The 25,436-nt window shown below is 54.9% G+C and overlaps 3 protein-coding genes across 10 annotated transcripts in view; 2 read left to right on the top strand and 1 right to left on the bottom strand.

Annotated features, from left to right (window-relative positions):
* Positions 1 to 3,170, top strand: part of Ccdc13 (coiled-coil domain containing 13) — a 53,887-nt gene extending 50,717 nt beyond the window's left edge. For all 6 annotated transcript variants that reach the window (XM_008849467.1, XM_008849469.1, XM_008849468.1 and 3 more), the window contains 3 exons: positions 508 to 659; positions 1,994 to 2,108; positions 2,535 to 3,170. In XM_008849467.1, coding sequence (XP_008847689.1) covers positions 508 to 659; positions 1,994 to 2,108; positions 2,535 to 2,691 — 424 coding nt within the window. In that variant the 3' untranslated portion in view covers positions 2,692 to 3,170. The remainder of the gene's footprint in view (positions 1 to 507; positions 660 to 1,993; positions 2,109 to 2,534) is intronic.
* A 5,537-nt stretch (positions 3,171 to 8,707) lies between these two features.
* On the top strand, positions 8,708 to 16,978 carry Hhatl (hedgehog acyltransferase like). Of its 3 annotated transcripts, none has more exons than XM_008849461.1 (12): positions 8,708 to 8,970; positions 10,569 to 10,687; positions 11,204 to 11,271; positions 11,743 to 11,856; positions 11,989 to 12,183; positions 12,492 to 12,701; positions 12,872 to 13,040; positions 13,372 to 13,516; positions 13,626 to 13,661; positions 15,883 to 16,084; positions 16,437 to 16,578; positions 16,753 to 16,978. In XM_008849461.1, exons 2-12 carry the CDS (start codon positions 10,582 to 10,584, stop codon positions 16,878 to 16,880), a joined length of 1,515 nt encoding a protein of 504 aa, XP_008847683.1. In that variant the 5' UTR covers positions 8,708 to 8,970; positions 10,569 to 10,581; the 3' UTR covers positions 16,881 to 16,978. The 3 variants fall into 3 exon arrangements, with proteins under 3 accessions (XP_008847683.1, XP_008847684.1, XP_008847685.1); XM_008849462.2 differs by having other exon boundaries at positions 16,466 to 16,578; positions 16,753 to 16,834; XM_008849463.2 differs by lacking the exon at positions 15,883 to 16,084 and having other exon boundaries at positions 16,466 to 16,578; positions 16,753 to 16,977.
* A 175-nt stretch (positions 16,979 to 17,153) lies between these two features.
* Positions 17,154 to 24,045, bottom strand: Klhl40 (kelch like family member 40). The gene is made up of 6 exons (XM_008849460.2): positions 22,731 to 24,045; positions 21,272 to 21,432; positions 20,549 to 20,656; positions 20,274 to 20,459; positions 18,431 to 18,577; positions 17,154 to 17,681 (listed from the first exon to the last, which is right to left on the bottom strand). The coding sequence occupies exons 1-6, from the start codon at positions 23,880 to 23,882 to the stop codon at positions 17,570 to 17,572; spliced, it is 1,866 nt and encodes a 621-aa protein (XP_008847682.1). The 5' UTR covers positions 23,883 to 24,045; the 3' UTR covers positions 17,154 to 17,569.
* Positions 24,046 to 25,436: the final 1,391 nt, after the last annotated feature.

Here is a 25,436-nt window from a genome sequence, read left to right as displayed (position 1 = left end):
CTGGGTTGTCTTAGGGTAATTTTGCTAATTAATGTCCACTAGTGTTGTGGTGGACTTGTTATTGCAGCAATAGAAAACTCTTATACCACCGAGCATCAACTCAACCAAGAAGGGGAAAGGTGATTGAGCTAGGTAGGGGAATAGTAAAATAGAACTAAATTCTCATTCTGTGCTATCAGAAACTAAAACCTGTGTTTAAGCCTCAAACATGCCGGCATAGGGATCTATGGAAATGTGGCAGAAAGCATTAGAAGCAACAAAACACGCTGCTCTGAGGAGCAGGAGTTGGGAGGGAAGAGGTGGGAAGGCTACCAGTTCCCCATCGCAAGCTTGCAGAGAACTATGGGTTTTAAATGCCGTTCCATGCATTGGTGTGCCGGCCACTAACATCCAGAAGCGTGAGGTGGGTCAGCCCCAGCCTAGTGTGCCCACTGCTGACTGTGGGAGCCAAGAAGCAGGTGTGGTGGCCCCTGCCTGCAGGATGTGCAGCGTGTCTGTAATGGCCAGGGTGGAAGAGAGCAGCAGCAAGCTGGTGGAGGCTGAGCGGAGGCTGCAGGAGGAGCGCCAGCGTGCGGTGCTGCTGGAACAGCACCTGGAGAAGATGCGCCTGGAGCCAGCCAGGACCTCGGCCTCGCAGAAATCCACCCAGAGCAAGCCAGGTAGGAGCCGGGAGCGGGGGCGGGGATTGCTCACGAATGGGAAGCTCTGCCTGCCCTGCCATGGTGGCTCCTCATCCATCACACAACCTGGCTCCCAGAGACACAGGGCCCAATGGGAGCCGCTGTCTGGGAGTCTTAGCGTGAGACTACAGTCCCCCTGTAGGATGCCCTCAGCTACTAACCTCTGTGCCACCTGCCAGAGCCCTCGCTTGGCCCTAAGTGAGCCCTACTAAAAGCTGGTCCTGGGCAAAGTCAGTCCGCTGGGGCGGCCACACTGCCTGTGATACTCAACCTCCTGTAAGCAGGGTTCAGGTGGCCTTTCCAGGCTGGGAGACCCAAACTCCTTCCTTGGGCTCCACCCCTGTCCACAAGCAGTTCCCACTTGAGGTTCAAAATGCTTGAAGGGCCCACATAGCTTTTGCCACTCACTGGGCTGTGACATGGGTAGAGTTCTCGCCCTCTCAGTAGCCCAGCACTGCCACCTTCCACCAGCCTTTGGACAGCCCCTGAGATGAGGCCAGAGACAGAAACCACCTCTCTGAGGAGACATCTGAGCAGAGGTAGGGGGAAGGGAAGAGTATGGCCTGCATATATGAGGGGCCAGCAAGTGCAAAGGCACTGTGATGAAGCTTCCCTGAACTCAGAAGAACGTCAAGGAGGTGAGGAGACTGAGAGGTGGGAGCAGGGAGTGAGGTGAGATCAGAGAAGTCAAAGAAGGGGTTCTGATCCAATCGTTCAGGGCTTGAGGACAAATGTGCACAGCTGTTTCCTCATCTTACAGATAAAGGAGGCCAGCTCAGAGAAACTGATGGTTTCCCCAAGGCCAAACAGCAGGGGTGAAGGCCAGGTCTATATGGCCTGGGGTTTCCTGAGGCCTTTTTAACATGAAAGCTTTCAGCCATGATGTCCACCAAGATCACAAATAGCTTTGCCCTGGTTCTCTGTGCATTCTGTGGCCACTGAACCCAGTCACCTTTGGCTTCCTAGTATAAAGCCACTGGTGTGACTAGAGACCAGTTGAGGGGACTTGGCCATGTGGGAGTCGGAGACTTGAGCACATTCCTTAGCCCTGCCTGCTGGCTTCTTTTGTTGCAAGAAAGTAACAGAAATGCGGAAAAATAAAGATGAAATGGCCAGGTAAAGACCACCCCAGGCAGAACCAGGGCTTGGGCAGAGGTCAAAGCCAGGGCTGGGTATGTGGAGAGCAGTTAGGGAGGGCTTCTAGAGAGAGGTGGCCCTGTCCTGCATCCTGTAGGAGGTGGGCATGGAGGGAAGGCAGGGAAGCTACCACAGAGATGACCTCACTGCAGAAAGTGGCTGCTGCCGCCCCACAGGCCCATCTGCCTCCAGCACCAGGCACAACTCAACTGGAAGCGGGAAAAAGGACCTGTCCTCCACCCAGCTCTCGGATATGCCCATGGAATCCCAGATAGAGGAGCTGACTGCCAGGTGCTTCCCTCCCAGCCTTATGGAAAGTGTAAAGATGCCTGCATGGGGCCTTTGTGGGTAGAGGGACCATGTCCCTTGCATGGGTGACTTTTGCTTGCCTAGAAGGCTGGTCCTTGAAAGGGCCTGAATTCTAGGCCTACAGTTCAAGGATGGGCCTGCAGAGGGCCTCACAGTGCCCCATAATCCCAGAGTCCCAAGTAAGCCTAGGGAACCTGTATCAATCCTGGGGTACTACTCCAGCAATTGAGCCTCAAAAGAGGAGCTGAAGGGCTGGGGATATAGTCCAGTCAGAATGCTTGCACCAGGGGTAGAGGGTGAGGTGGGTCAGAGGGAGCTCTGAGCCTGCACCACAGCCTCTTCTCAGGGCCCTGGACCCCAGAACACCTGCCAGTTTGCTGCATTCAGCCTTGTCTTCCTGTGGTCCAGGCTGGCCATCCAGATGGAGGAGAACGGAATACTGAGAGCCGCCTTGGGCAGCGCCCTGCGGGGGAAAGAGGAGGATTTCCGCATGTACCACCAGACCCTGGGCCAGGTGAAGGGGGTCTTCCTGCAGGCACTGCGGCAGCAGAAAGCCAACAAGTAGGATGCAGCAGCTGGCCCAACTCCTGGAGGGCAACATCTGAGGATTGACCACCTCTGGTGCAAGCAGCACCCACTCGGCTCTTCCCAGAAGCAGCTCTGTGTACTGGCTGAAGCCAGCAGCCAGGCTGTGAGACTGAGGCTAGCTTGGACAGGGGAGGGGGCCATCCTGCCCCAGCTGGGGCTTAGAGACTCCATCCCAGCACAGATACATTCCCTTGAGCGAATGCTGTGGGTGGCCCTTATCCTCGGGCCCTGGGTTGCTATGGGCTCTCCACATATAGAGGGGTCCTCGGTGCTTGTGGCTGGGGGATCCACCCTCAGCTTTCCACCCCTCCCCATAATCCTCCACCTGGGCCCCAATGACCTCTTGTCATCCCTTCCCCCATGCCTAGTCTCAGAGGCAGAGCCTCAAAGCTTGGAAAAACAATGGTTACTTTCACAGTCAAGACAGCTCTAGTGGAGTATGCATGTGTATGCCTGTCCCAGCCGTGGTAAATGAAATTCACTGTCCTCTAGTAGGGCAGGGGACTGCTGCCTTGTTTAACAGGTGAGGGCATGGGTCTCCACACAGAAGCTAAGCTAAGTTGTCACTCTGGTAGCCTGACTCCAAAGCCAGGGGCTCCAGCTGAACGATTACCCAGAGCTGGGGCCTGCCCCGAGCCTATACAGTTCTGCTGGCCCCAAGCTGCTCCCAGAGGTACAGGCCTGGAGGCAGAGGACAGTCAGGTGGGCAGGGACTTTGGGTGGAAACGTAAGTCAGTGGGGCCATGCATGTGGGTAGTGTGCTGTGCCTCCACGGCTAGAAGCCCAGGACACCCCTCACCTGGGTGACTGTAACAGCCTCATTCCCTTGGCTGCAGTTATAGCCTTGTGGGGGTTGGGGCGGGGAATAGACTCAGGGAAGGTCACCCATAGCCATAACCCCAGCACCAACCCCACCAACCATACATGTGCACACACAGGCCCTGGTACACATAGACACCCAGAGTCAGGAGCATGTGGCTGTGCATGTGCTCACAGGTAACTCCACACAGAGACATATGTGCATGTGTAGACACATGTAGGTCTGTGGAAGTGGACATACACTCTCCTGTGAGAAACAGCCATGTGGGCAGCTTGCACATGATACACCGTGTCAGAACTCTTCCCTGAAAAGCTTGGGCTTCCTGGGACCTTATATGCTCAACTGGTCCTCAGAAGCCTGTGGAGGGATCCATGCTGCCCAGAGAACCCTGGCCTGCCTGTATTACACAGGTCATAGATCACCAGCAAGATGTAGCAAAGGCTATTAGGACAAAGTGGTGATTCAAATGGTGCCAAGGGTCTTAGGGAGGAAGAGTGTTCCAGTAGCTCCTTGTGACAGACAATAGGTAGGGAGGAGAAAAGACAGGAGGGCCTGTGCTGGGAAGGGGCAGTGTGTGACAATAAAGAAAAAGAGAATTATGGGCTCCATTTGCAGGTGCTGGGGAGCCCTGAGTGTAGTCTGGGCATCTGGTGCCCAGTGTAATCTGGTGCAGGTGCCAGAGCCCCCAGAAATGAGAAGCAGGCAAGGACTAGCCAGCCTCCCTTGGGTCATGAAGGGAAATACAGGTGAGTAGGACCCTGCCCTGGCCGCTGCAGAATGACTCTGCTGAGGCTTCCAGCCTGGGCTGAGCTGGAAAGAAGAGCTCCAGTTCATGCAGCCTGAACCCTAGCTACGACCCAGGCAGATCTGCATTCCCACTCAACAGTTGTGTGGCCCTGGACAGATTATTTAACCTCCCCAGTCTCCTTGTTCTCATCTATGAAATGGAAAAGCAGTAGAAACCTCACTGGGATGGCCATTCATGGGTGTGGAAGAATGACCCCAAGACATTCAGCTGCTGACCTTGCTGTTTACTTTGTGCAAGGAATACATGTCCATAGATTGTTTCATCCCATGACAGTGGAAGAGATGGAGAGAAAGCATAGTGACTCCTATTTATACCTTGTGGCCGACTGGCATCTGTCAGAGTCAGTCTGGGTGGGCAGTCCTGACATAGGCCAGCTCTTACAGGTGCTGATTTAAAGGCCAGTCTGTACAATTATAGATCCTCCAGGCAACCTTGAACAATTTGCGTGGAGCTATGTGCTAGGATCCATCCCCTACCTCGGCTGCCACTGCCCCAGCACTGCTGGCTGAGGGAGACCAAACCTTGCCATGGTCCCTCACTGGAACTCCTTCAGCATTCACTGAGTTAGAATGGGTCAAGTGCTTAGCAGTTACTGGCACACAGTAGTCACTCAAATGCTAGCTATCCGTAACCCTGTAAGGCCAACACATATTTGTTGAGCAGCCTTGCCCCAGGCACAGAAGTGCCAAGGGTGAGGCAACCTTACTCTTACTCTCTAAGCACCAAGCACTCCAAGGCCAGATGAGGCAACCATGCTCCCTAAGCACCAAGCACCCCCAGGCCAGATGGGGAGACAGGTTGCTTCATACTCACACACCAGGCACTCAGTGAGCACCACCCCAGCCTTGCCAGGCCAGAGATGGGGATCTGAAGTGAAAGTGGCCCAGTCGGGAGCATGGAGGGGGGTGGGGAAAAGGATGCAAACAAGCATGGAGGAGTTTCACCAACCCCAGCTGTCCTTCCCATGAGAGAGAGAGAGCCTGGAAGGACTCTTAAGGGAAGGTGAGATTGTCATGGAACCAAGGACTGGGACTCCAAGGGCTCTCACCCAGTTGGGCCAGGTGGGGCATAGGGCAGCTTGTCTGTCCACTTTGTGTCTCCCTGGACAGCACAGTCTATTCCTGGAGCTCCTGAAGAAGAGCCCTCCATCCCTCAGCATGTGGGCCAGATAAGAAGGGAGGGGTGCAGGTGTCCTGGAAAACTGAGGGATGGGGCGACGAAATGGAAGGTGGAGGAGTGACCTTATGGAATTACCCCCTGGCCACATCCCAGGCAGGTGCTGTGGATCTGAGGCTCAGGTTCTTGTACTGACTAAGACACCTGGTTAACTGTGGATGTGAATGGGCCACTGTCCCAATAGGGGCCTCTAGGATAAGGTTTGCAAGCTGGTGCCGGCTGGCCCAAACACATTCTACTGTCACCAGGGCCTTTCCCCTGTCCCCTAGGAGTCCAGGCAGGGTGGACTTCAGCCACCGGAGTGCCCAAAAGCAGCCCGTCCTCAAGCCCTTACTAGGCCCCAGTGAGACAACAGCCATGGAGAAATCTGCCTGCCACCCCTCCACATGCCATTAAGGTTTCCCAGAGCCTTCATATAGATGCAACACACATCATGCTCAGATACACACAACATGTCTGTCCATACATATAACACGCATATATATTCATCATGAGCACACCCAGAGGACACTTGGCCATTTTTACTTTGAGAAGCAACACATTAAAAGTTGAGGAGCTAGAGAGATGGCTCAGTATTTAAGAGCACTGGCTGCTCCTGCAGACCTGAGTTTGGTTCCCAGTACCCACATGGCAGCTGACAATGGTCCATAACTGCAGTTCCAGGGGAATCTGATGCCCGCTTCTGGCCTCCACGGGCACTGCACACATGTGGTGCACATACATAAATGAAAGCAAAACATTCATACACATAAAATAAAAATAAATCTTTTTAAAGTTGAAGGGCCTCTGAGACTTGATAGAATTGGAATCCCTCTCTCTTTCCACCATGTATTTTTCCTAGGGGCTCTTGAGGCATCTGGGAAGTGGATCCTGATCCTGGTCCTGTTCTGGTCTCAGCCCAGTCAGTTTCCTGTCCTTTTTTTGATGGATAGTCAAACCAGAGGCCCCATTCTACTTCTCCAGCACAAGTGGAGAGCCTCAGTCTTCTCCCCTCGACCCTCTGCCTTCCCACAAGCTACACCCCTGCAGGCCACAGTGTTGGGGTCACTGCTAAATGGGCCCTACATTGGGTCTTGCTCCTCATCAGCCTTTATGGGCAATGAGCTGTGCTCATGGAGTGAACCACTGGATCCCCTAAGTGCCTAGGGAGGCCAGGCACAGTGTGTCTGCTTTCCAAATTAAATTCTGAAGCCCAAACAGTGGCCTCAACTCTTCAGTTCTCTTGGTGCCTCCTGAGGGCACTGTATTATGTGACATTGTTCTTGGGGAGATGCGAACAAATTTCTACTCACCCAAGATAGGGAACCAACCACAAACCAAGGTAAGAGTACCACCAAAGTCCAACTTGGTGACCAATGAGTTTTGTTGGGGTTATTTAGGGGGGCAGAAGTGGCTAAAAGGCAGCCACATCACCAAAGTGCACCCCTGTATGGGTAACAGCTCATGAAAGCGGGAAGCCTGGAGCACACTGTACAACCTGCAGGCAGCTCAACAGGTTGGAGAGTATCTCTTTTGGGCATCTGGACTCCACTTCTCCACCCCCCCCCCTTTTTTGTCTTTTCTCCCTGTAGCCCCAGCTGGCCTGGAACTCACTATGTAGACCAGGCTGGCCTTGAATTCACATAGATCTGCCTGCCTCTGCATCCCAAGTGCTTGGATTAAAGACGTGTGCCACCACACCCGGCCTCTTTGAGCGTCTTTCTGCTGTCTTCACTGCTTATATAAACTTGAAGAGGGAGGAGCCTAGGGCATCTGGTCAGTTTTCAGGGACTCCTGAAGCCTTTTGATTGTTTACTTCCTGAATCTTAAGGAATGTTCCTTCATATGGAAGGTTTTATCCCAGAAAAGTACTACATGACACCCTAAGTGGATGGGTCTGTCTCAGCTGGTGTGGGTGAGCTGTGTTCTCACCCTGCAGCAGCCAGCTCCAGAAACTTCTGGAGCTGACCTAACTACTCAGCCACCTTGAACCTCATTTTCCTCTTCTGCTGACTGTGGATGATCCCTGTAGATTGTGGCAGCATTAAAAAAGAATAAAAGAACTGCTCTCTGTGTGCATCCTGGCTGGATGATTGACCACTCCTGATAACCACTGAGTATTACCTCCCCATGCTGCTCTGGTGCCCCCTCCCCACCTGCCTAGGAAGACAGAACCCAGCTCAGGCTCCCTTCCTGCATTGATACTGGCCTTCTCTAGTGTCAGGATCCCAACTACAGCCTTGGCCCAGACCCTCCATTGCAACACCCCCTGCTCAGCACACTGTTTAGGATCAGAGGCCAGTAATATGGCTTCTAAGTCATGCTCAAGAGAGGGTGTGGGGGGCCCTCCTGGGCCTATGTATCTGCATAAGGAGGAAGCTCATAGCCTCTGCCCCCATTCCAGGATTTTCACAGGACCCTGCTCGGTGGAGCCACACCTTCCTCTCTGTCCATCCTCAACTGAGCCTAGTGCAGGAGCTCCAGGACAGTCCTGTGATGGACAACAGTCACAAAGCTCCCAGGACCTTTTCCCCAAGCCTGTGTATAGTGAGCAGGGCCCCATAGACAGGACACACACATTCAGCTTCTCCAGACTGTGGGGGTCTCATCCCAGAGGGGCGCTCAAGATCAAACCTGTCAAGGGGAATCCTCCCCAGCAGGAGCTGAAGTTGCTCAGGGATGTTACATTAGGACTTTTTGTCCTGCTGTCAAGAGGACATTATCATTCCAAGTGACCCTGCTGACACCCCTCTGCCCAGACAACTCCCTGTGCAGACAGGGATGGAGTACAAGGCCCCTCAGTCCCATGCCCCATGCCATCTCCATTTCTAGCAGGCAAGTCAGCTCTAGGCACTCATGCCTGTCTAGCCCTGGTTCTTGCAGGATGCAGAATAACAGGGCAGAGGACTAGATGGGTCTGCTCTGGACAGTCCTTGAGAGGTCACACAAGTAAAGATAAGAGGCTGGAGTCATGGCATCCAGGTGTACAAGTTTGCACAAGCCATATGTGTGTTGGGAGGGGCTATGGTGGGCAGGACCTACTAGCACCCTGGAAGAGGGGCGTCCCGGCTAGCATAGAGGAGGGCACAGGCTCAGGTTTGAGAGGAGGCCGGTAAAGTGAGGCTCAGGTGCCCTTGTCTAAGCCTGTGCATCCAACCACCCATTCCTTCCTCCACCCCGCCCCCCGCATCCTCCCTGCGGCTCCCTGTGGCCAGCAGCACTGCAGCTCTCGGCTCTGCTCCACAACGCTCTGCTCTGCTCCAGGAAGGCCACCTCCTCCTGCCCTCCTTCTCCCCCTCCTCCTCCTGCTGTCACCACTCACCGATCAAGCCTGCAGGGGGTGGGGACCCCAGAGCTGGACACACCCCACTGTGGCCCCACAGCTCAACCAGCCGGACAGACTCACGGTCAGACACAGGACCCCGGAGCCCCGAGGTGGGCAGTGTGCCAGGGTCCCTCGCAACTTCTTCAAGGTCAGTACAAGTTGGGTGTACAGCCCTTCTGGAGCCCTGGAAGCTTGTGGATCCCACCCCAGAGGCTTCATCCCAGACCACAGGCCCCAAGGTGGGCTTCACTCCAAGTGCACCTTAGCCAGGTGGTACTGGGGAAGGGGCACCCTGGGTCCACAGTCAGCATGGGTCCAGGGGTCTAACAAGAGGGGCCTCAGGCTGGGGGCCAGCTCCCTGCGGAGGTTTCACTGGGGACACTCCGCACCGGCCATGGGGAGCTAAAATTGGAAAGTGGTGAGTGGGAGGCAGCTGACAAAGCTATTTCATGCTCTCTTCATCCGCTCTGGTTTCACACTCCTGCTCCACTAACCTGATCCCCAGTCTCCCTCCCCCGTCCTGCTGAGGGAGAGGTGTCTCAGCACTCAGGCCATGATGCAGAAGCTGACCTGAAACTCCCCGAGGCAGGCAGGGCCAGCAATGGTCTGTTATAATCCAAGAATCTGGAGGGACTCGCCAAAGGCAATTGTCTTTTAGTTGCTGGGTTTATTGAGTGGCTTCACTGGGTCCCTGTCCTTTTCTTGCCTGTGCTTTCCATCTGTGTAACAAGGAGTACACTATTAGGGTCCAGGAGACTTGGCTGCAGGACCAGAGGGCTCTGATCTGCAATTTGGAAGAGGGTCTTCAGTGGGCAGTGAGAGATGGGGAGACCCCAACCATCTGCAAAACCTTGCTGCATTCCTTTCTCTCATTAGTTCCAGAGTCTGTTTCTATGTAGCCCTTGGGAAGACCTGAGGCCATTCTGAAGCAGGGTGGGAGGTGCTTAGGTATTGGCCAGGCCCCAGGGATGGCCCAGCAGGATTGCAGAACAGCTGGGTGGAGGCAGGAGGGAGTGACTACAGGCTCATCCTGGGCCTGATACCGGTCAGCACCTTGGACAGCAGCCAGCACCCTCCCGGAGCCCTCTTGGCCCCGCCTGGCCCAGCACCTGTTTCTCCAGGGAACCTCAAATAGCACAGCCTCCAGCCAGCAGCCGGGTTTTGACTGCCCAGCGCTGCGAGGGGGACAGTGGGTGGACACAGGCAGGAGCCTGGGATGAGGCAGCCCTGGAACTCAGGCTTGGTGGGGCAATGGGGTCAGGCAGAGGCTGGAGCTGAGTGAGGATGGAGGCTTGGTGTAAGGGGAGGTCTGGAAAGGAAAGGCTTCTTGGGGAGGAAGCAGGGCAAGAGAGAGGGTCTAGAGGGCAGGCTCTGCAGGAGCTGAGGGAGGATCACTGAAGGGTAGGAAATCTGAGATTTGGAAAGACCCCATGGTGTGGAGGGGGGCTTATAAGAGGAGTTTGGGCAAAGGGTGGGACACTTCAGAAAGGTATGAAGAAGTTAGAGAGGGAGAGGAAGTGGGCTGTGAGGTCTAGACTTTCAAGACCTTCAGTGGGGTGGGGGGTGAACAAGAGCTCAGGTGCAGGGAAGGGTCCCCAGGTGGGGATAATGGCAACACAGGGCCCCAGGAGTGGCTGGAACATACTCCCTCATGGGAACCCACCCCAGTTTGGGGGTGTGGCATTCCATGAGGTGAGGCTAGGTAGGGATGGGGACTTGGGGTCCTTACCCCAGCTTCTCCCCCAGCCCTGTGCAGGCTATGGGCATCAAGACAACACTGCCAGTGGTTGAGCTCGGTCTCTACTCCCTGGTGCTGAGTGGGGCCCTGGCCTATGCTGGCAGGAGTCTCCTGGAGGCATCACAAGGTAACAGCTGGACCCTGGGGCAGAGGGCTGGAAATTTCTGCACAAAAGGTCTCAGGGTTCTAACCAGCAGCACCAAGAACTTTCTCTAGGCCCTAGGGTTGTCATATACCAAAAATATACTAAGGAGATTATTCACAAGCACAGAAATGTTATCTGAATGGGAATGTGGTCAAATGCTAAATCCTAGGGACACAAGTACACACACACACACACACACACAGAGAGAGAGAGAGAGAGAGACAGACAGACAGACAGACAGACACAGACAGACAGACAGAGACAGAGACAGAGACAGACAGAGAGAGAGAGAAACAGAGGTTCAGAGAGAGAGAGAGAGAAATTGATTCAGGGATATGGGGACCCGAATCCAGACACACAGCGAGACCAGAAAGCTTCAGAGGCAGAATCAGACCCCCTCTTGCCTGAGGGCTCAGCAGCCTGGAAACTCTCCAGGGTGGGGTGGCCCAGGGAGGGCATGTGAGAGGTCCCTACTCAGAGACCACACTCTGTTCTCAGATGGGGCCCACAGGAAGACCTTTCGGGAGTCTGTACGACCTGGCTGGGAGTACCTAGGCCGGAAGATGGTAGGTCTCCCACAGCCCTGGACATCACCCCAAACCCTTCCCCATTGTCAGTTGCTCCTGTTGTAACCAGCCTCATGGTAAGGAGGACTCTACCTTGAGCTCTGGAACCTTCAGGTTCATTTGGAAAATGGGTCCCCGAGGACAAGATGCTCTTAAGCAGGGGCCTCTGATACCTGCCTTCTAGAATAAAGCAACAAGGGTGGAATATCAGCAACATGCTGAGGGCAGGGCCAGAGCTTTGAAGGGTCAGGCTGTCCACACAGCCCCTCATCCATTCCCTCTCTGTGTCCCTGGACACCTCCCTCAGGTGGGAGTGTAGACACTTTCAGTCATTGCTGTCCTTTGTCCATATTCTATGTCTATTCCATGCATAGAATATGAAGCTGGGGCTCTGGCTGGCTCAGGGGCTATGCCTATCTTCCCCCTCCACTGCTTTAACCTACCTCATCTCCTCCTGCTCTCGCTGTCCAGGATGTGGCTGACTTCGAGTGGGTGATGTGGTTCACCAACTTCCGCAACATCATCATCTTTGCTCTCTCGGGACATGTGCTGTTTGCCAAACTGTGCACAATGGTGGCCCCCCAGGTGAGTCAGGCCTGGGCCACTTTGCTTCCCCCTACCTGTCCCTTCTTAGCCCTCAAAGGCTGTGGGAAACCCATCCTGGGGTCTCATCCTGTCTGTACAGAGAGGTAAACTGAGGCTCACCTGTGTCCACAGCTCCGCTCTTGGATGTATGCTGTGTATGGAGTCCTGGCTGTGCTGGGTACCATGGGCCCATGGTACCTGATACTGCTGCTTGGTCACTGTGTGGGCCTCTATGTGGCCTCACTCTTGGGCCAGCCCTGGCTCTGTCTCACCCTTGGTCTGGCCAGCCTGGCCTCCTTCAAGATGGACCCCCTGATCTCTTGGCAGGTACACAATAGGGTGGCACAGGAGTGGAGGAGACAGGGCTAGGACCCTGAACCTCTCACTTCCTCTGAAGGCTTTGTCTCCTAAGCATCCCCAAGCACTTCCTTGACCTTTCCACCCATCTTCAAGCCTTTGAGTAAGGTGGTCATTTGCACCCTTGCTTGTCCCCTGCTCTGTCACATGGCAGGGTTAGAGCACTGGCCAATGTTACCTGGCAGACCTAGGCTGGATCCTGTGAGGAGCTGGAAAGGGGACTTGCCTCAGAGGCATGAGGCCCTCTGGTGAACCGGCGGCCTGCTGTCTCCTTCCAGAGCGGGTTTGTAACAGGCACTTTTGATCTTCAAGACGTGCTGTTTCATGGGGGCAGCAGCTTCACGGTGTTACGGTGCACCAGCTTTGCTCTGGAGAGCTGTGCCCACCCTGACCGCCGCTACTCCCTAGCTGACCTGCTCAAGTACAACTTCTACCTGCCTTTTTTCTTCTTCGGACCCATCATGACCTTTGATCGCTTCCATGCTCAGGTAAGTGGAGCCTCATGGACTCCCAGAATATGGCAGAGTCTCCTTTTCCTAACAGGGGCTCCTGTCTCAGACAGAGTTCCCCAGGAGGTTGCATCCCATCCTCAGGAAGCTGTGTCTCCTCAACCCAGCCATTTGTGGCTCCCCACTTAGACAGGGGTCCCTGCCCCCAGGTGAGCGAGGAGCCAGTGAGGCCAGAAGGAGAGTTGTGGCGCATCCAGGCCCAGGCAGGCCTGAGTGCAGTGGCCATCGTAGCTGTGGACATCTTCTTCCATTTCTTCTACATCCTTACCATCCCCAGCGACCTCAAGTTTGCCAGCCGTCTCCCAGACAGCGCCCTCGGTGGGTCCTCACAACAGGGATGGGGGCAAGGCTGCTGCCAGAAATGGACCCTCAGGCGTGCAGCACTTCTGGGCACTGGAGCTGGGGACTGCTTCTTTGAAATGTGTGGGAATGATATTAGCTTTGTCTCTTGATGCCCCAAATCTCCCAAACTGCAGGCACCACTTCAGAGCTGTAGCTGATTTTCAACACAGGGATGGAGTCTCTATGTGTGGACAGGGACTGGCACATGCTTCCAAGGAGAAGCGGGGTCTCCATGGGGGGGGTGGCAAAGTGTCCATGGCAGAGGCCAGTGAACTGAACCTAGGCAGTGTTGTTGCCTTGTCTCTAGCTGGCCTGGCCTATTCAAACCTCGTATATGACTGGGTGAAGGCAGCAGTCCTCTTTGGTGTTGTCAACACTGTAGCACGCCTGGACCATCTGGACCCACCTCAGCCTCCCAAATGCATCACTGCTCTCTATGTCTTTGGGGAAACGTGAGTGAGGCAGGAAGTCTACCACTGGGTCCCCACCTTCCCCTAGCCTCTTCCTCCGTACCCCAAATTCTGCATATGGTGGATTCACACCAATCTGCTCTTTCCACAGGCACTTTGACCGTGGCATCAATGACTGGCTTTGCAAGTGAGTTGGAGAATGACCCCAAGCCTTCCTACCAGGTGGTCAAACAGGCTGGGCCATTCAGGGGGCCAAAGGAAGCAAGGGGCACTGAGGAGGCTGTGGCAGTGGTCCAGATGACAGACATAGCACTTTGGACTTCGTGATAGCCCCAGAGGTGGAGGGACGTGGTGAGAGCAGAGACACAGCTACCAGCTTGATGGAAGGTGGTATCCAATGGGAATACCTAGAAGAGGATGGTGGCACTGATATTCCTGCCCACAGTCTGGGCAGGTGGACAGGAAGTTTCCACACAGGAATGTCTAGCTGGCATTGGGGGAAGGGGGGTACACTTATAGAGACTCAGGAGACATCTCTGCGGAGACTCAGGGGACATCCCTGAGGGACTTGGGGGTGTCCCTGAGGAGACCCAGGGAACATCCATGTGGAGACCCAAGGGACATTTATGTGGAGACTAAGGGGATATCCTTGTCAAGCTTTGGAGTACATCCTTGGGTGGATTCAGGGAACATCCTGTGGAGACTCAGGAAGGTGTTTAAGCCTGCAAATTTGGGGATCCTGAGAAGCATAAACTGTGAGCAGTTTGAATGGGTGGAGGAGGATGGACTAGGCTTAGAGAGCCTAAGTCCTTAGAAGAGAGACTAAAGTGAGAAAACAGAGGTAGACAGCAGGATTCGGCTTGCAGAAATTCTGTGGGAGTAGAAGGAAGATCTGCAGGACCTGGAAAGAGTGGTCAGCAGGATAGGACACATGGCCATGCGATGCCCTGGAAACCAAAAGAGAGAGTACGTTCACGAGAGGCACATAGGCAGGTGCTGCCACCACCAAAGGAGGTTGGAAGCTAAAGACTAAGGGCTGGGGCATGAGACCTCCTCTTTCCCTGAGAAGCAGGGCAGAGGCAGAGACAGAAGCTGGGGAGTTGCAGGGGCATGTGTGCAAGATCCAGGGGGCAGCCTGGGCCTGCAGGAGACAACCAGAGTGCAGCCTTAGGGAGGTGATAGGTGCAGGGGGTAAAGGGACATGCTGACACTGAGGAAGGTGCAGGACACAGGGTGACTGATGAAACCAAGTCCCCACAGGGGAGGAGATGGTGACATCATTCTAGATTGAGGACTGCCTGAAAGGCAGGAGTGGGGAGAGAAGAAGAGGAGGAGGAGGAGGGGAAGGAAGAGGAGGAAGAGAAGGGAGAGGGGAGGAAGGGAGAAAGGAAGAGAGGGAGGGAGAGAGAGATGGAGGGAGGGGGAGGGAGGAAGGAAGGAAAGAAGAAAGAGCCAGTGTAGTCACAGATGCTGATGTAGGCAAGGTCTCTAGCTGTGACACAGGGTCAGGGCTCATACCACCACCACCAGTTTCCCACCTGCAAGAGGTCAGTGGTGTGGTAGCCATTTCCAAGCAGGGAGATGAAGCTGACCAGAAAGAGCCCAAGAGGGGATAGAGGGAGGGTGTTTAGGACTCTGAGGAGACAATATTTCTCATCTTTCCCAGCAGTGACTGGACCCTCTAAGATGGGTGAGCGAGAGATTGTAAGGAGGCAGTGGCTGTTAAGCCTGTTGGGGAAGGTGGTAGCGACTGGAGAATTACAAACTCAATGGGTGTGAAGAATGAAGCTGCACTGGCCACAGTGGGAATTAGGAAGGGGTACAATTTCCGTGACCATGGTAATGAGTGGATAAAGGTAAGGCAGAGAAGTTGTCCTTGGAAATGAGAAGGTCAGCGAGTAGAAAGGCTGGTCATACAATGGGTCTTCCATCAAGTTATTTAGCAAGTGTTTATTGAACATCCACTGTGTATGGCAAGCACTGTGTGGCAGGCACTGCAAACACAGCAACACACAAGGCAAAGACACTGAACTAACAAATATACAGTGTAGTGTGGAAAAACAAACCTTATACCGGTCAAGTAACGCACACAGGATTCTAGAGTGTGTGTTAGAAAGAAAACAGTATAATAGGTGAGGAGGAGCTGGCTACTGACTAGAAGCTTCATTGGCTGGGGTCTGAATGGACTTCTAAGAGGAGGTATTTAAACTCAGGCTTATGTGAAGAGGAGGGCTCGGGGATGGTATTCTAGATAGAGGGAAAAGCATAGATTCTGAGCCAACCACATATGTCCGAGGACCCAAGCAGCCAATGAGGGCAGCACAGCACAGGAGGGGAAGCCTGTGGGGTAGGAGGGCTGTGGGCAGTGCCTGCTGCCTGTCTCCACACATCTCCTATCTTTCCTACAGATATGTATATGATCACATTGGTGGGGATCACTCCTCCGTGATCCCAGAGCTGGCAGCCTCTGTGGCCACATTTGTTGTCACCACTCTGTGGCTTGGGCCCTGTGACATTGTCTACCTGTGGTCAGTCCTTAACTGCTTTGGCCTCAACTTTGAGCTCTGGGTGCAGAAGTTGGCAGAGTGTGGGCTGCTGGCACAAATTGAGGTGGGCAGGAAGGTCTGGGGCTGGGACAGGTTGGGATCAGTTGGATCACAGGAGGGGTGGCATTGCTGTTTTCTGAGCTGTCCAGACATATGTGGTTCCCTAGTTCAGAACTTTCTCCCTAAACCTTCTTTGTTGGGGCGGTGCTTCATCCAGTGGGAATCTGGGCCTGCCTACCTTCTACGGATCAGGGCCTGGCTGTGTTAGTTCTTATCCTCCCTCTGGGCTGCTGTGAGCCTGTCTAGGGTTCCCATATACCCAGGCATCTTCCTAGGAGCTGAGTGGGAATGTCACTGATTGACCATGTTCCTTCTCCTTTGGGCCTCTTGCTGCCAATGTGTTCCTGGACCCACAGGCCCGATTGTCAGAGCAGATGTCTCGTAGGGTCCGGGCCCTCTTTGGGGCCATAAACTTTTGGGCCATCATCATGTACAACCTTGTGAGCCTGAACAGCCTTGAGTTCACGGAGCTCGTTGCTCGACGCTTGCTTCTTACAGGTGAGGGATGGGGTGAGGGGTTATAGCATGAGCCCAGCATCACATAAAGGATTGGGATCTTCTGGGACATCCCTCAACACATACATTCCAGCATCCAATGGACTCAGTATGTGGGGAGGACTGAGAGTTGCTAGGGTAGGATGCTCTAGGAATCCATGGCTTCTTCTCCAACAGGCTTCCCCCAGACCACAATGGCTGTCCTGTTTGTCACCTACTGTGGTGTTCAACTGGTAAAGGAGCGTGAGCGAACCCTGGCACTTGAAGAGGATGAACAGAGCAAGGACAAAGAGAAGCCGGAGTAAGGAGAGGAGCAGAGTGCTGGGTTCTACTCTGTTGCCTTTGGGCCCCAGACCCAGGTCATGGGGCCCGACCAATAGAATAAAAGACTTTTCTACCATAGCGGTTTCCTGGCTCCTTGTCCTCGCTGGGCAGGGAGGCTGAGATTCCAGGCCTCAGAGAAAGGGTCATCACACACAGGGTATGAAGGAGATGTGCCATGGGGGGAGGACCACCAGCCTTGACAAGACAATACTGACATATTCAAGCCCAAATCTTCAGATCCTGGACACTGGCTCTTGTAATAGCTGATTCCAGACTCTGAGCCAGCTGCTCAGAAGACGGTTTATTGTTCCTGGGAAAGGAGCTGGATTGGCACTTCAAGGTGCAATTGGTGGAGACGCTCCAATCTGATTGGCGAGGACACCAAGTCCCTTGGCAGACTTTATGGGCACACAGAGTCAACCTGGGCAGGGCCAGGATACAGCCTGGGATGCCTTCCTGTGGCTTTACAGCCTGGAAGGAGACATGGTGGCCCCAGAGGGACTTGGAGAACTAGGCAGCGATGTCCCTTCTCTGGTTGAAGCAATCCCGCTGGGTTCATACTGGGAACCAGAAGGGCTCTAGCCTCTACCAGCCTCCTCCCTGAACTCCATAAGGCCAGGTCTATGAGGCCATAGGACAGGACGGAGGTTCAGTTAAGGTCCTGCACTGGTCACATCTTGGTCAGGCGTAGCACATTGAGCCGTACAGGGAGGAAGGTGGCCCCTGCTGCATAGGCAATCTCCCTCAGGACCCCCTCCCACTTCTTCTCTTCCTCATTGAATCTGGGGGGAGGCACAAGAATGAGAGCTTCATTAGATGAGACCAGGCAGGAACACCACAAGGAGGGGTGGCCGGTGTACCAGGCCATCTCCAGGTGGATCTGTTTCTAAACAACCTTCATGCACTTAGAAAGGGGATCCCGCAAGAGCCACCCTAAGAAAAGCTGCCCTACAGTTCACAACAGCCCCCTTCTAGGAAAAGGCACTCCTAGGCATCCTCATATTCTCCAAGTCCACCTCCCTCTGGGAAGATCTCCATTCTCACTCCCTCCTCCTACCCCCACACAAATTCCCTGCTCTTGAGAATCTCTGTACTTACTATGCATGAAATCCCTTAAGGTGGCTGGAACCTCTCCCCTGTGTGAAGGAGGAGCAGCATGGAAAAAACAGCTGTAGAAGCTGAGGTCCAGCCACCTCCCACTCCCTGCCTCACTATTTGTCCACCAGAAGATGGGGAAGAAAGATAGGTCTGTGGCCCTGCTCCTTGAGTTTGGAATTGGCTCCTGTCTGTGATACGCTGATGATCTGTAGTGGGCACAGTGCAACCACCTGACATTTTCCCCTATGGGCTGATGAGAAACTGGAGAAGCTGGAGCACAGCAGGTGTGTTTGCTGGCCTAACCTGGGTACTCCCTGAAAGAAAAGTCATCTGTGCTCACATGAGTTTGCCAGGGGCCTTGGTGCCTGGCCTCAGTACAAGGAGCATCAGCCTTGCTCAGGTTCCCCCATCACCTCCTCAGGGCTGGGCTCACCTCCAGATGTCGTTAAGCTCTGTGGGGACCAGTTCTCCAGACTCAGTCTCTAGAGTGGCAAAGCCACCCAGGGCATAGAGAGTGCCCGCCAGGCTGACCATGCTGAGCGAGCTACGCTCCTGTGGGAAGGCCTCAAAGGGGGACCACCTGTGGGGGCAGGGAAGAGGTGTGTCACCTAAGGGCTTGAGCAAGCACAGCCATTGTCCCCACCACCCAGTATCCTTAACTTCAGCAGCACCCCTTGGTGATTCGAATACCAGTTCTGACCCTCCCAGGACAACCTCCTGTTTTCCCACCCTGGAGGCTCTCCATTTCTCTCATCACCCCAGCCTTCCCTTCCCCTTTTTCTCTGATCTTCACCTCCTTCCCCATCCTCCTATTCTTCCCCTTTCCCTTCCCTGTCACTTTGTCATTCCATCCAACCTGTGAATGAATCACCCCACCATCCCTGTGACCTCAGACCCCAGTCTCCAGCATTGCCCTAGACACAGGCTCAAGCTTGGTGGCCCCTGGCAGTTCGCTCCATCCCTCTTCTCTCCAATATCCCCTTGGCTCTCCAGGTGCCTTCATGCCATGGCTCCTGCAGCTGGTCTTCATCCCCATCATTTCTAACTGTTCTCCCTGAGGACCCTGTCAGCTTTCATGAAGGGTTTTAAGAGACTCTCCTTGCCTCCATCCTTCCAGCCTCACTTCTCATGCTCTCTGGAAGCTGGTGTCTCCCCATCATGCCCAGGGCTTGGACCTGAGTCCTTGGCTCTGCCTCCTCTGCTAGGAGCTTGTCTCAGGTTTGTGTCCTGGGGACCTCCTGTCTTCCTACACCACATCCTTCTCTGTTGTGGTGAGTGCCTCCTGGACATACTCAGGTATCCCAAATCCACATCCCAAATGGACCTTCAGTTTTCACACCCAACCACAAAATTTCTCCAACAACTGGCCTCCCAGTTTTACTCAAAAACACTTACTTTTCCCTCACTCTTGCCTAATACCCAAACCACTGCTAAGCCCAGTACTCAACCCTTCACTAAACCCAGCATTCAACCAATCACTGAGCCCAACGAATAACTTTCTTGTTTCTTAACTTCCTGTTACTCAAAGGGTGGTCTGTGGACCAGAGTCACCAGCATCAGTTGGGGGTTTGGTGGAAATGCAGTCCTTCAGCGACACCCGCCACCATGCCTAAGAAGAACCTGTCCTAGGTCATCCTCCAGTGCTTCCCCTCAGCACCTCCTCAACACACCCCCAGCTCCAGGCCTCATCACCCTTTGCCACAGCTGCACCCCCGCCACTAAAAAGTCCCTAATCTGCTGTCCTGTGGCAGCTAGTGAGGCATGTCAGTAGCACACAGACGCACAGAGGGGAGCCTAAACTCCTAGGAGGCATTCTTTGCCCTGTGGGTCACCTCTCCAGCCCCAGTGCCAGCCTTCAACACACAGCCCTTCCACCAGCATCCTACCCTCCACCTGAGGGGTGGCCTTTCCTTCAGGGAGCCCCACCTCTTGGCCTAACCACCTTGGCCTGGACACCCCTCCAGTGTTCCTCCCCCCTTTGCAGGCTGGGTCCAGATGGTTTCTCTTTCCTGAGCTCTTATCTCTTCACTGCAGTGTCCCCAGAGCCAGCCTATTGCCTGGTAGCACTATGCAAATGAGGAACTGGGCATCCTGACCCCACCCCCCTGAGCCTTCTTCAGAAGCCTGCAGGGAAGATCTTGTCTTCACTGCTGCTCAGAGGCACGATCTAAGCTGATGCTCCAAATCGGCTGGACTTGGGTCTGTGACCCTAGCCAGGGCAGACAGGGCTGATGCAGGCCGGGAGTGGAGAGGGAAAGTTTAGCCAAACAGCCTACTTGTTATCTGTGATGCTGTAAACCTCTGCCGAGCTGGTCAGTCCCGTATCAGTCACCCCAGCTGCCACAAAAATGCGGCCATCATGGACCGTGGCTCCGAAGAGAGAGCGGGCAGTCTGCATGGGCGCCAGTTCCCTCCACTCGAACTTCTTGGGGTCGTAGACGCACATCTTGCTCAGGCACTTCCTGTGGGTGGACACTGTGAGTGGGGACAGGAAGGAACCGCCAACCTCACCCTAGGCCACCGAGCTCCTCCTCACCATCCGGAACCTCACCTGTCGCTGCCTTTGCCTCCAATGACGTAGACCAGGTCCATGTGCGATAGCACCGCATGGCCGTACACTGCGTAGGGCAGAGGGTCCGATTCGCCCCATTTGAAGGACCTGGAGGTAGTACGAGGGGCGGCTCCTGGCTCAAGCCTACCTGCGCGGGTCTCCTCTGCATTCACTGCCCGCCACCCCCATTCAAGACATACTCAAGCTACAGCTGGTACGTTCTTGGGTCTCCCCTGACCTCTCAAGTCCTTGCGCTCATCCTTCCTTCCCGCTACCCAGGGATCCAGTCCCCTCTCTCCACCTGGTGGGTCCACACCAGTGCAGGCCTCCGGAACCATCTTAGACCTACCCCCAGGACAAGGCCCCGCCCCACACCAGGGCCTTTCCCTCAGGACTGGGCCCCCAACATTTCTCTGGGACCATATCTCACTCCCAGTGACCCGTCCCGTACCCCAGGACTACACTCCTAGGACTAGTTCCTTTGGGTCCCAGGAGTCGCACCACAGAACCGTCTCACCCCAGGACCTCCCCGTCCCAAGAATCCACCCCCTTTGGTCCCCAAGGGCCCCATCCTCCCCTTCCCCTCCTAGAGGCCCCCCCCGTCCCCCAGGACTCCTTGCTAGTCCCAGATACCCTGCCCTAGAACCTCTCAGTCCCCAGGATCCACTCTCCTTGGTTCCCAGGGCTCCCATCCTGCCTCCAGAAGCCGCCTCGGGTGCTCACAGCCTATCGTAGCACAGAACTGAGTCCAAGCTGTTCTCGCTGTCCTTGAGCTCCCGGCCGCCGACCACGTAGATCGAATTGAGAGCCTCTCCCAGGCCAAAGAGGCAGCGAGGCGAGGGCAGCGGCGGCATCCCCAGCCACTCTGAGTCTAGATGATCAAACTGTGGGCAGGCTTTGCGTCAGTCACCATCTCCCCTCCTGTGCGCTCCCCAGCCTCCCGTTCCAGCCCAGCCCAGCCCAGCCCAAGTTGGACACCCAGTCACCACCTCCCCTCCTGTGCGCCCCCCAGCCTCCCGTTCCAGCCCAGCCCAGCCCAGCTCAGGTTGGACACCCAGAGCAGAGAGTAGTCCCGCCCTTCAGGTAGGGCAGGCCACAGGCAGCCTGAAGGACGTGTCATCTGAGAGGTACCTGCCTGCTGTCACCAGAGCAGCTCAGGCAGCTCATTGGTGCCCAGGAAAGTTGCAGAGGGTGTCTGAGAGGAAGGTTTTCCGGTGGCCTCAGCCCTTCAGTGACCCAGCTTCAGACTTCCCTCCCCTGCTCTCCACCTCGACAACTGCAGCCCACTACCCTTAAAATCTACAGTTTTCCACTCTGCATCTGCCTAACCCTGTGGTTACAGGCCTTAGGGGCCCACCTTGGTAAGTTTTCCAAGAGCTGAATTCTGGGTGGACAGACAACTGATAAGCAACATTATGTAACCTCCACACAACCTTATCAAGCAGAAAGAATAATAACCTTCCCCATACAGAAGCCCAGAGAGAAGAAACTGCGCCCACAAGGGCTGGCTGGCCTGATGGAACTGATCTCTGCCCAGCCCAGCTCTGGCCTCTAACCTAACCCTGGTGCCCAGCTGCCCCTTGGCCCCTTGCTGCATCGACTGCTCATCTGGCTCCTTCCTGTCTCTCTCCCTTGCTCACCATCCCAGGTTGGCAACACTGTCTCTTTACTTCTCCACATTTCACCCAAATGGCAAGTCTCAAACCCTCTAGTCCAGGCTCCAGGAAACTCTCCCTGCCCCCAAGAGCCCACAGTCACACCCCCAACCTAAACTGGGCTTTCCGCTCTGGGTCCCTCCAGAGCCTCAGTTTCAATGCCTATACAGTGAGAGAGGAAGGCAGAATGCTCTATGTGATAAATGGTGTTCCAGACTCCAGTTCTGGTCCTCCTACCAAGGCCTTGCCCCAGATCCTTCTCACTGTCTGTGACTTGTGCAGGGCCTCCAGCTCTCCAGATCCCTGCATGTTGGGCCTAGTACCCCCAAGCAGGACACCAAACTTACACAGCTCTTTAGCAACTAATTGTGAGCATTAACCTGATTCAGGAAAGTGGCTGCCACTCAAAGGGCAATGTCATTACCCAAGTAGACACAGCTCCCTCCCATGTGCTTAAGTTGTCTCCCAGAACCCAGAACCCAGCACCAGCTGTTGTCCCAGGCTCCCCAACCCCTCAGCCTGGGCACCTGCAGGAAGTAAGCACTCATGGGGTCCTCTTTGTTGTCCTCATTGTAGAAGAGACCCCCAGCCACGAAGACCTGATTTTCCTTAGTCACCAGGCTGACGTGGTTCTTGGGGATCTGGGTAGACAGGGAGGCGCAGTAGCACTCATTCGCAGCTGGATCATAGGCCACGGCACCCTCCTCGCTGATCATGAAGATGAGGTCCTGCAGGAACATGCCAAAGCGCAGGGTGTCGTTGAGGATTCCTGGTAGCACGCGTTCCTCATCATCCTCAGCCTTGGTTTCGGCGGTGCCCTGTTTGGCCTCCTTGGCCCCAGCTGTCTCCTTTCCCTTCTCCTTCTTCTTCTTGCGCAGCAGGGTGATGCGGCCCTCGTGCGCATCCTTCACCATCTGCACCTTACGCAGCAGCTCCGGCTGGGCGCGCACGAGAGGGTGGCGCTCCACGCGGCTCTCCAGGAAGGCGCGAGGCAGCAGGCGACAGCGCACGCTCTCGAAGACAGTGGGCAGCGCGCGCTGGCGTTCAGCCTGTGCCTCGGCATCACCGCCACCCGCCCAGCGCATCACTGCCTCGAACACCGCCTCCTCCTTCTCCACGTTGAGGCCATCGCTGGAGATGATGGCGATCAACTCGTCGGCTGAGAGTCCCAGGAAGTCGTTGTCGCGTGCCACCAGCTGGAAGCGCGCGCAGATGAAGTCACGTGCGGCCACAGCCAGGCGCGCGCAGTCCAGGAGAAGGCCGAGGCGGAAGACCGCCAGGCAGTTGGCCAGGCACAGGCGCTTCTGCAGGAACGACACACAGATGGTGAAGATAGACGGGATTTGGAAGCGGTGCGCCGCGGCGAACAGGTCCTGCACGCTCGCCTCGTCCAGCGCGATCTCCGATGTGTACAGATAGTGCAGCACCTGGGCCACCACGTCGGGGGACACCTCCTCCAGGCGCAGTTCGCCCGCGCTGTCTGGCTCAGCCAGGAAGCGTGCTCGGAAGTAGGGGCTGCAGGCTGCCAGCACCAGACGGTGGCACGGGAATTCACGATCGCCCGCGCGCACCACGCAGTCCAAGAACTTGCCGTGGTCTAGCATGTCCTTGAGGCCATCTTGCAGGAGTGTCTGCTGGTACAACCGCTGCTCCTCCGCCTGCTCCAAACCCAGCGTCATGGTGGGCACCTTAGAAGGCAGTGGCAGTGTCAAGGGCCCCTCCACACACTACGACTTTCTTGCTGGACCACACTGACTAGCAACTGTCTGCCGCTCTGCTATATATAGAGGTTGCCCCAACCCTGTAAGAGGAGCCGCCTGACTTCTGGCACATGACACACAGGGGACAGCTGTACAGAGGCCCTCTCTTCTGAGCAGCCTTGACTCAGCACTAGGGATTCATGACCTGGTAGTGGAGTATGTCTGGGCTCTTCTAGAAACAGGAAGGTCTCACTGCCTCATTTCCCACCAGCATCCAAGAAGCTCTTGCCTATGGATTCCTTAGTTAAAGATGCCCATATGGGTAAGCTGCACTCAGGTTGTAGGCCTCGTTTCATGGAGGGGGAAGCCTTAGATAGGCCCTCTTTAGGATTCTCCTTCCACTGGCCTTCTTGGCCTATATGTTCACATCCTGCCTTCCAGGAACATATCTAACTGTGACCACTCCTGTTTACAGTGTGTTTGGGTTTCCTGCTTGGCAAACTTGGGCTTGGCATTCATGGTTTAGGGAACTTGGTGCCTCACATTCAAAATGGGAAGGCCATTTCCTCTGTCCTAGTTCTGAGTCCTTCCCTCTCCTCTGTTGAGCCTCAGTTTCCCCCTTCCTTCAATGAAGGAGAGGAGTTAAGATTTTAAGGGCCTCTGCTGAAGATCAGAGGCCCTGAGATGCCATGTTCACAAGAAGACTCAGTTGAAACATCAGGCATGCTAGAAAATAAGTCACCTAGGATTCTACTCTTCTAGGTGTTTTAATAGTCTAGGAGAATGACTTTCTGAAGTATAGTGTCCCAAAAGTGAGAATTTCACTGGTGTTTAAGGGTTTTGCCTGTCTGTGTTCATAGTCCTTGCTCTACTTTAGGCTTAGTCTGTTACTGGCCTTGGGGCCCTGGTGGCCTGTCTGTGGTCTGAGGAGTTGGGGTTGAGACTGAGGACTCCTGCCCACTCCCTCCTGCCCCTGCACACACATCAGTCTCAGTCTCCAAGATTATCTCATTCCCCAAGTGCCAAAGCCTGCAGCTGTGGGTTAAATTTAGCCCTGGGACACTGGTATGAGCTGTTATAGAGCATTCCCCCCACCACGCCTCTGAGTCAGTTGTTTATAGCCTTGGGCTTGGTGAGGGGATAGGAGAAAAGATGGGGGGGCAGGGTTGAGACTGAGTCACCTCTCCTTTTGTGATTCCAGAAACGTCACTGTCTGTCCCTCATGAGTAAAGCTGCTGATGGTCACTTGTTCATCACAAGCATGTCTTAGAGGGTCACAATGCCTGGTCCTGGCCCCCTTGCAGCAACTTCAAGGACCAGCTTAGGGCAGGCAGGGATGGTTTCCAGCCCAGTTCTGGACTGTGGGACATTCCCAGAAAATAGCGCCAGTGAGGAGACACAGTTCTGAGAGACTATCCACTTAGCCAGGTCACACAGTTGCCACATGGCAGAGCCAGAGCAGATGTGCTGACCTGGAAAGACTTTGGGGACCTTCCCCAAGGTAGCAAAAATGTCTATGATCATGGTCTCACT

Source organism: Nannospalax galili, unplaced genomic scaffold (assembly GCF_000622305.1).
Source record: "Nannospalax galili isolate Female #2095 unplaced genomic scaffold, S.galili_v1.0 scaffold443, whole genome shotgun sequence".
NCBI lineage: Eukaryota > Metazoa > Chordata > Mammalia > Rodentia > Spalacidae > Nannospalax > Nannospalax galili.
Note: the sequence above shows the minus strand (reverse complement) of the source record. Positions and strands in the feature narration are given on the sequence as shown.

Coding starts and splice junctions, on each gene's coding strand:
- Hhatl (XM_008849461.1), top strand. CDS start 10,582: ATGGGCATCAAGACAACACTGCCAGTGGTTGAGCTCGGTCTCTACTCC. Junction 10,688..11,203: donor TCTCCTGGAGGCATCACAAG/GTAACAGCTGGA, acceptor CTCTGTTCTCAG/ATGGGGCCCACAGGAAGACC. Junction 11,272..11,742: donor AGTACCTAGGCCGGAAGATG/GTAGGTCTCCCA, acceptor CTCGCTGTCCAG/GATGTGGCTGACTTCGAGTG.
- Klhl40 (XM_008849460.2), bottom strand. CDS start 23,882: ATGACGCTGGGTTTGGAGCAGGCGGAGGAGCAGCGGTTGTACCAGCAG. Junction 18,578..20,273: donor TACAGCATCACAGATAACAA/GTAGGCTGTTTG, acceptor CTGCCCCCACAG/GTGGTCCCCCTTTGAGGCCT. Junction 17,682..18,430: donor GAGCTTAACGACATCTGGAG/GTGAGCCCAGCC, acceptor GCCTCCCCCCAG/ATTCAATGAGGAAGAGAAGA.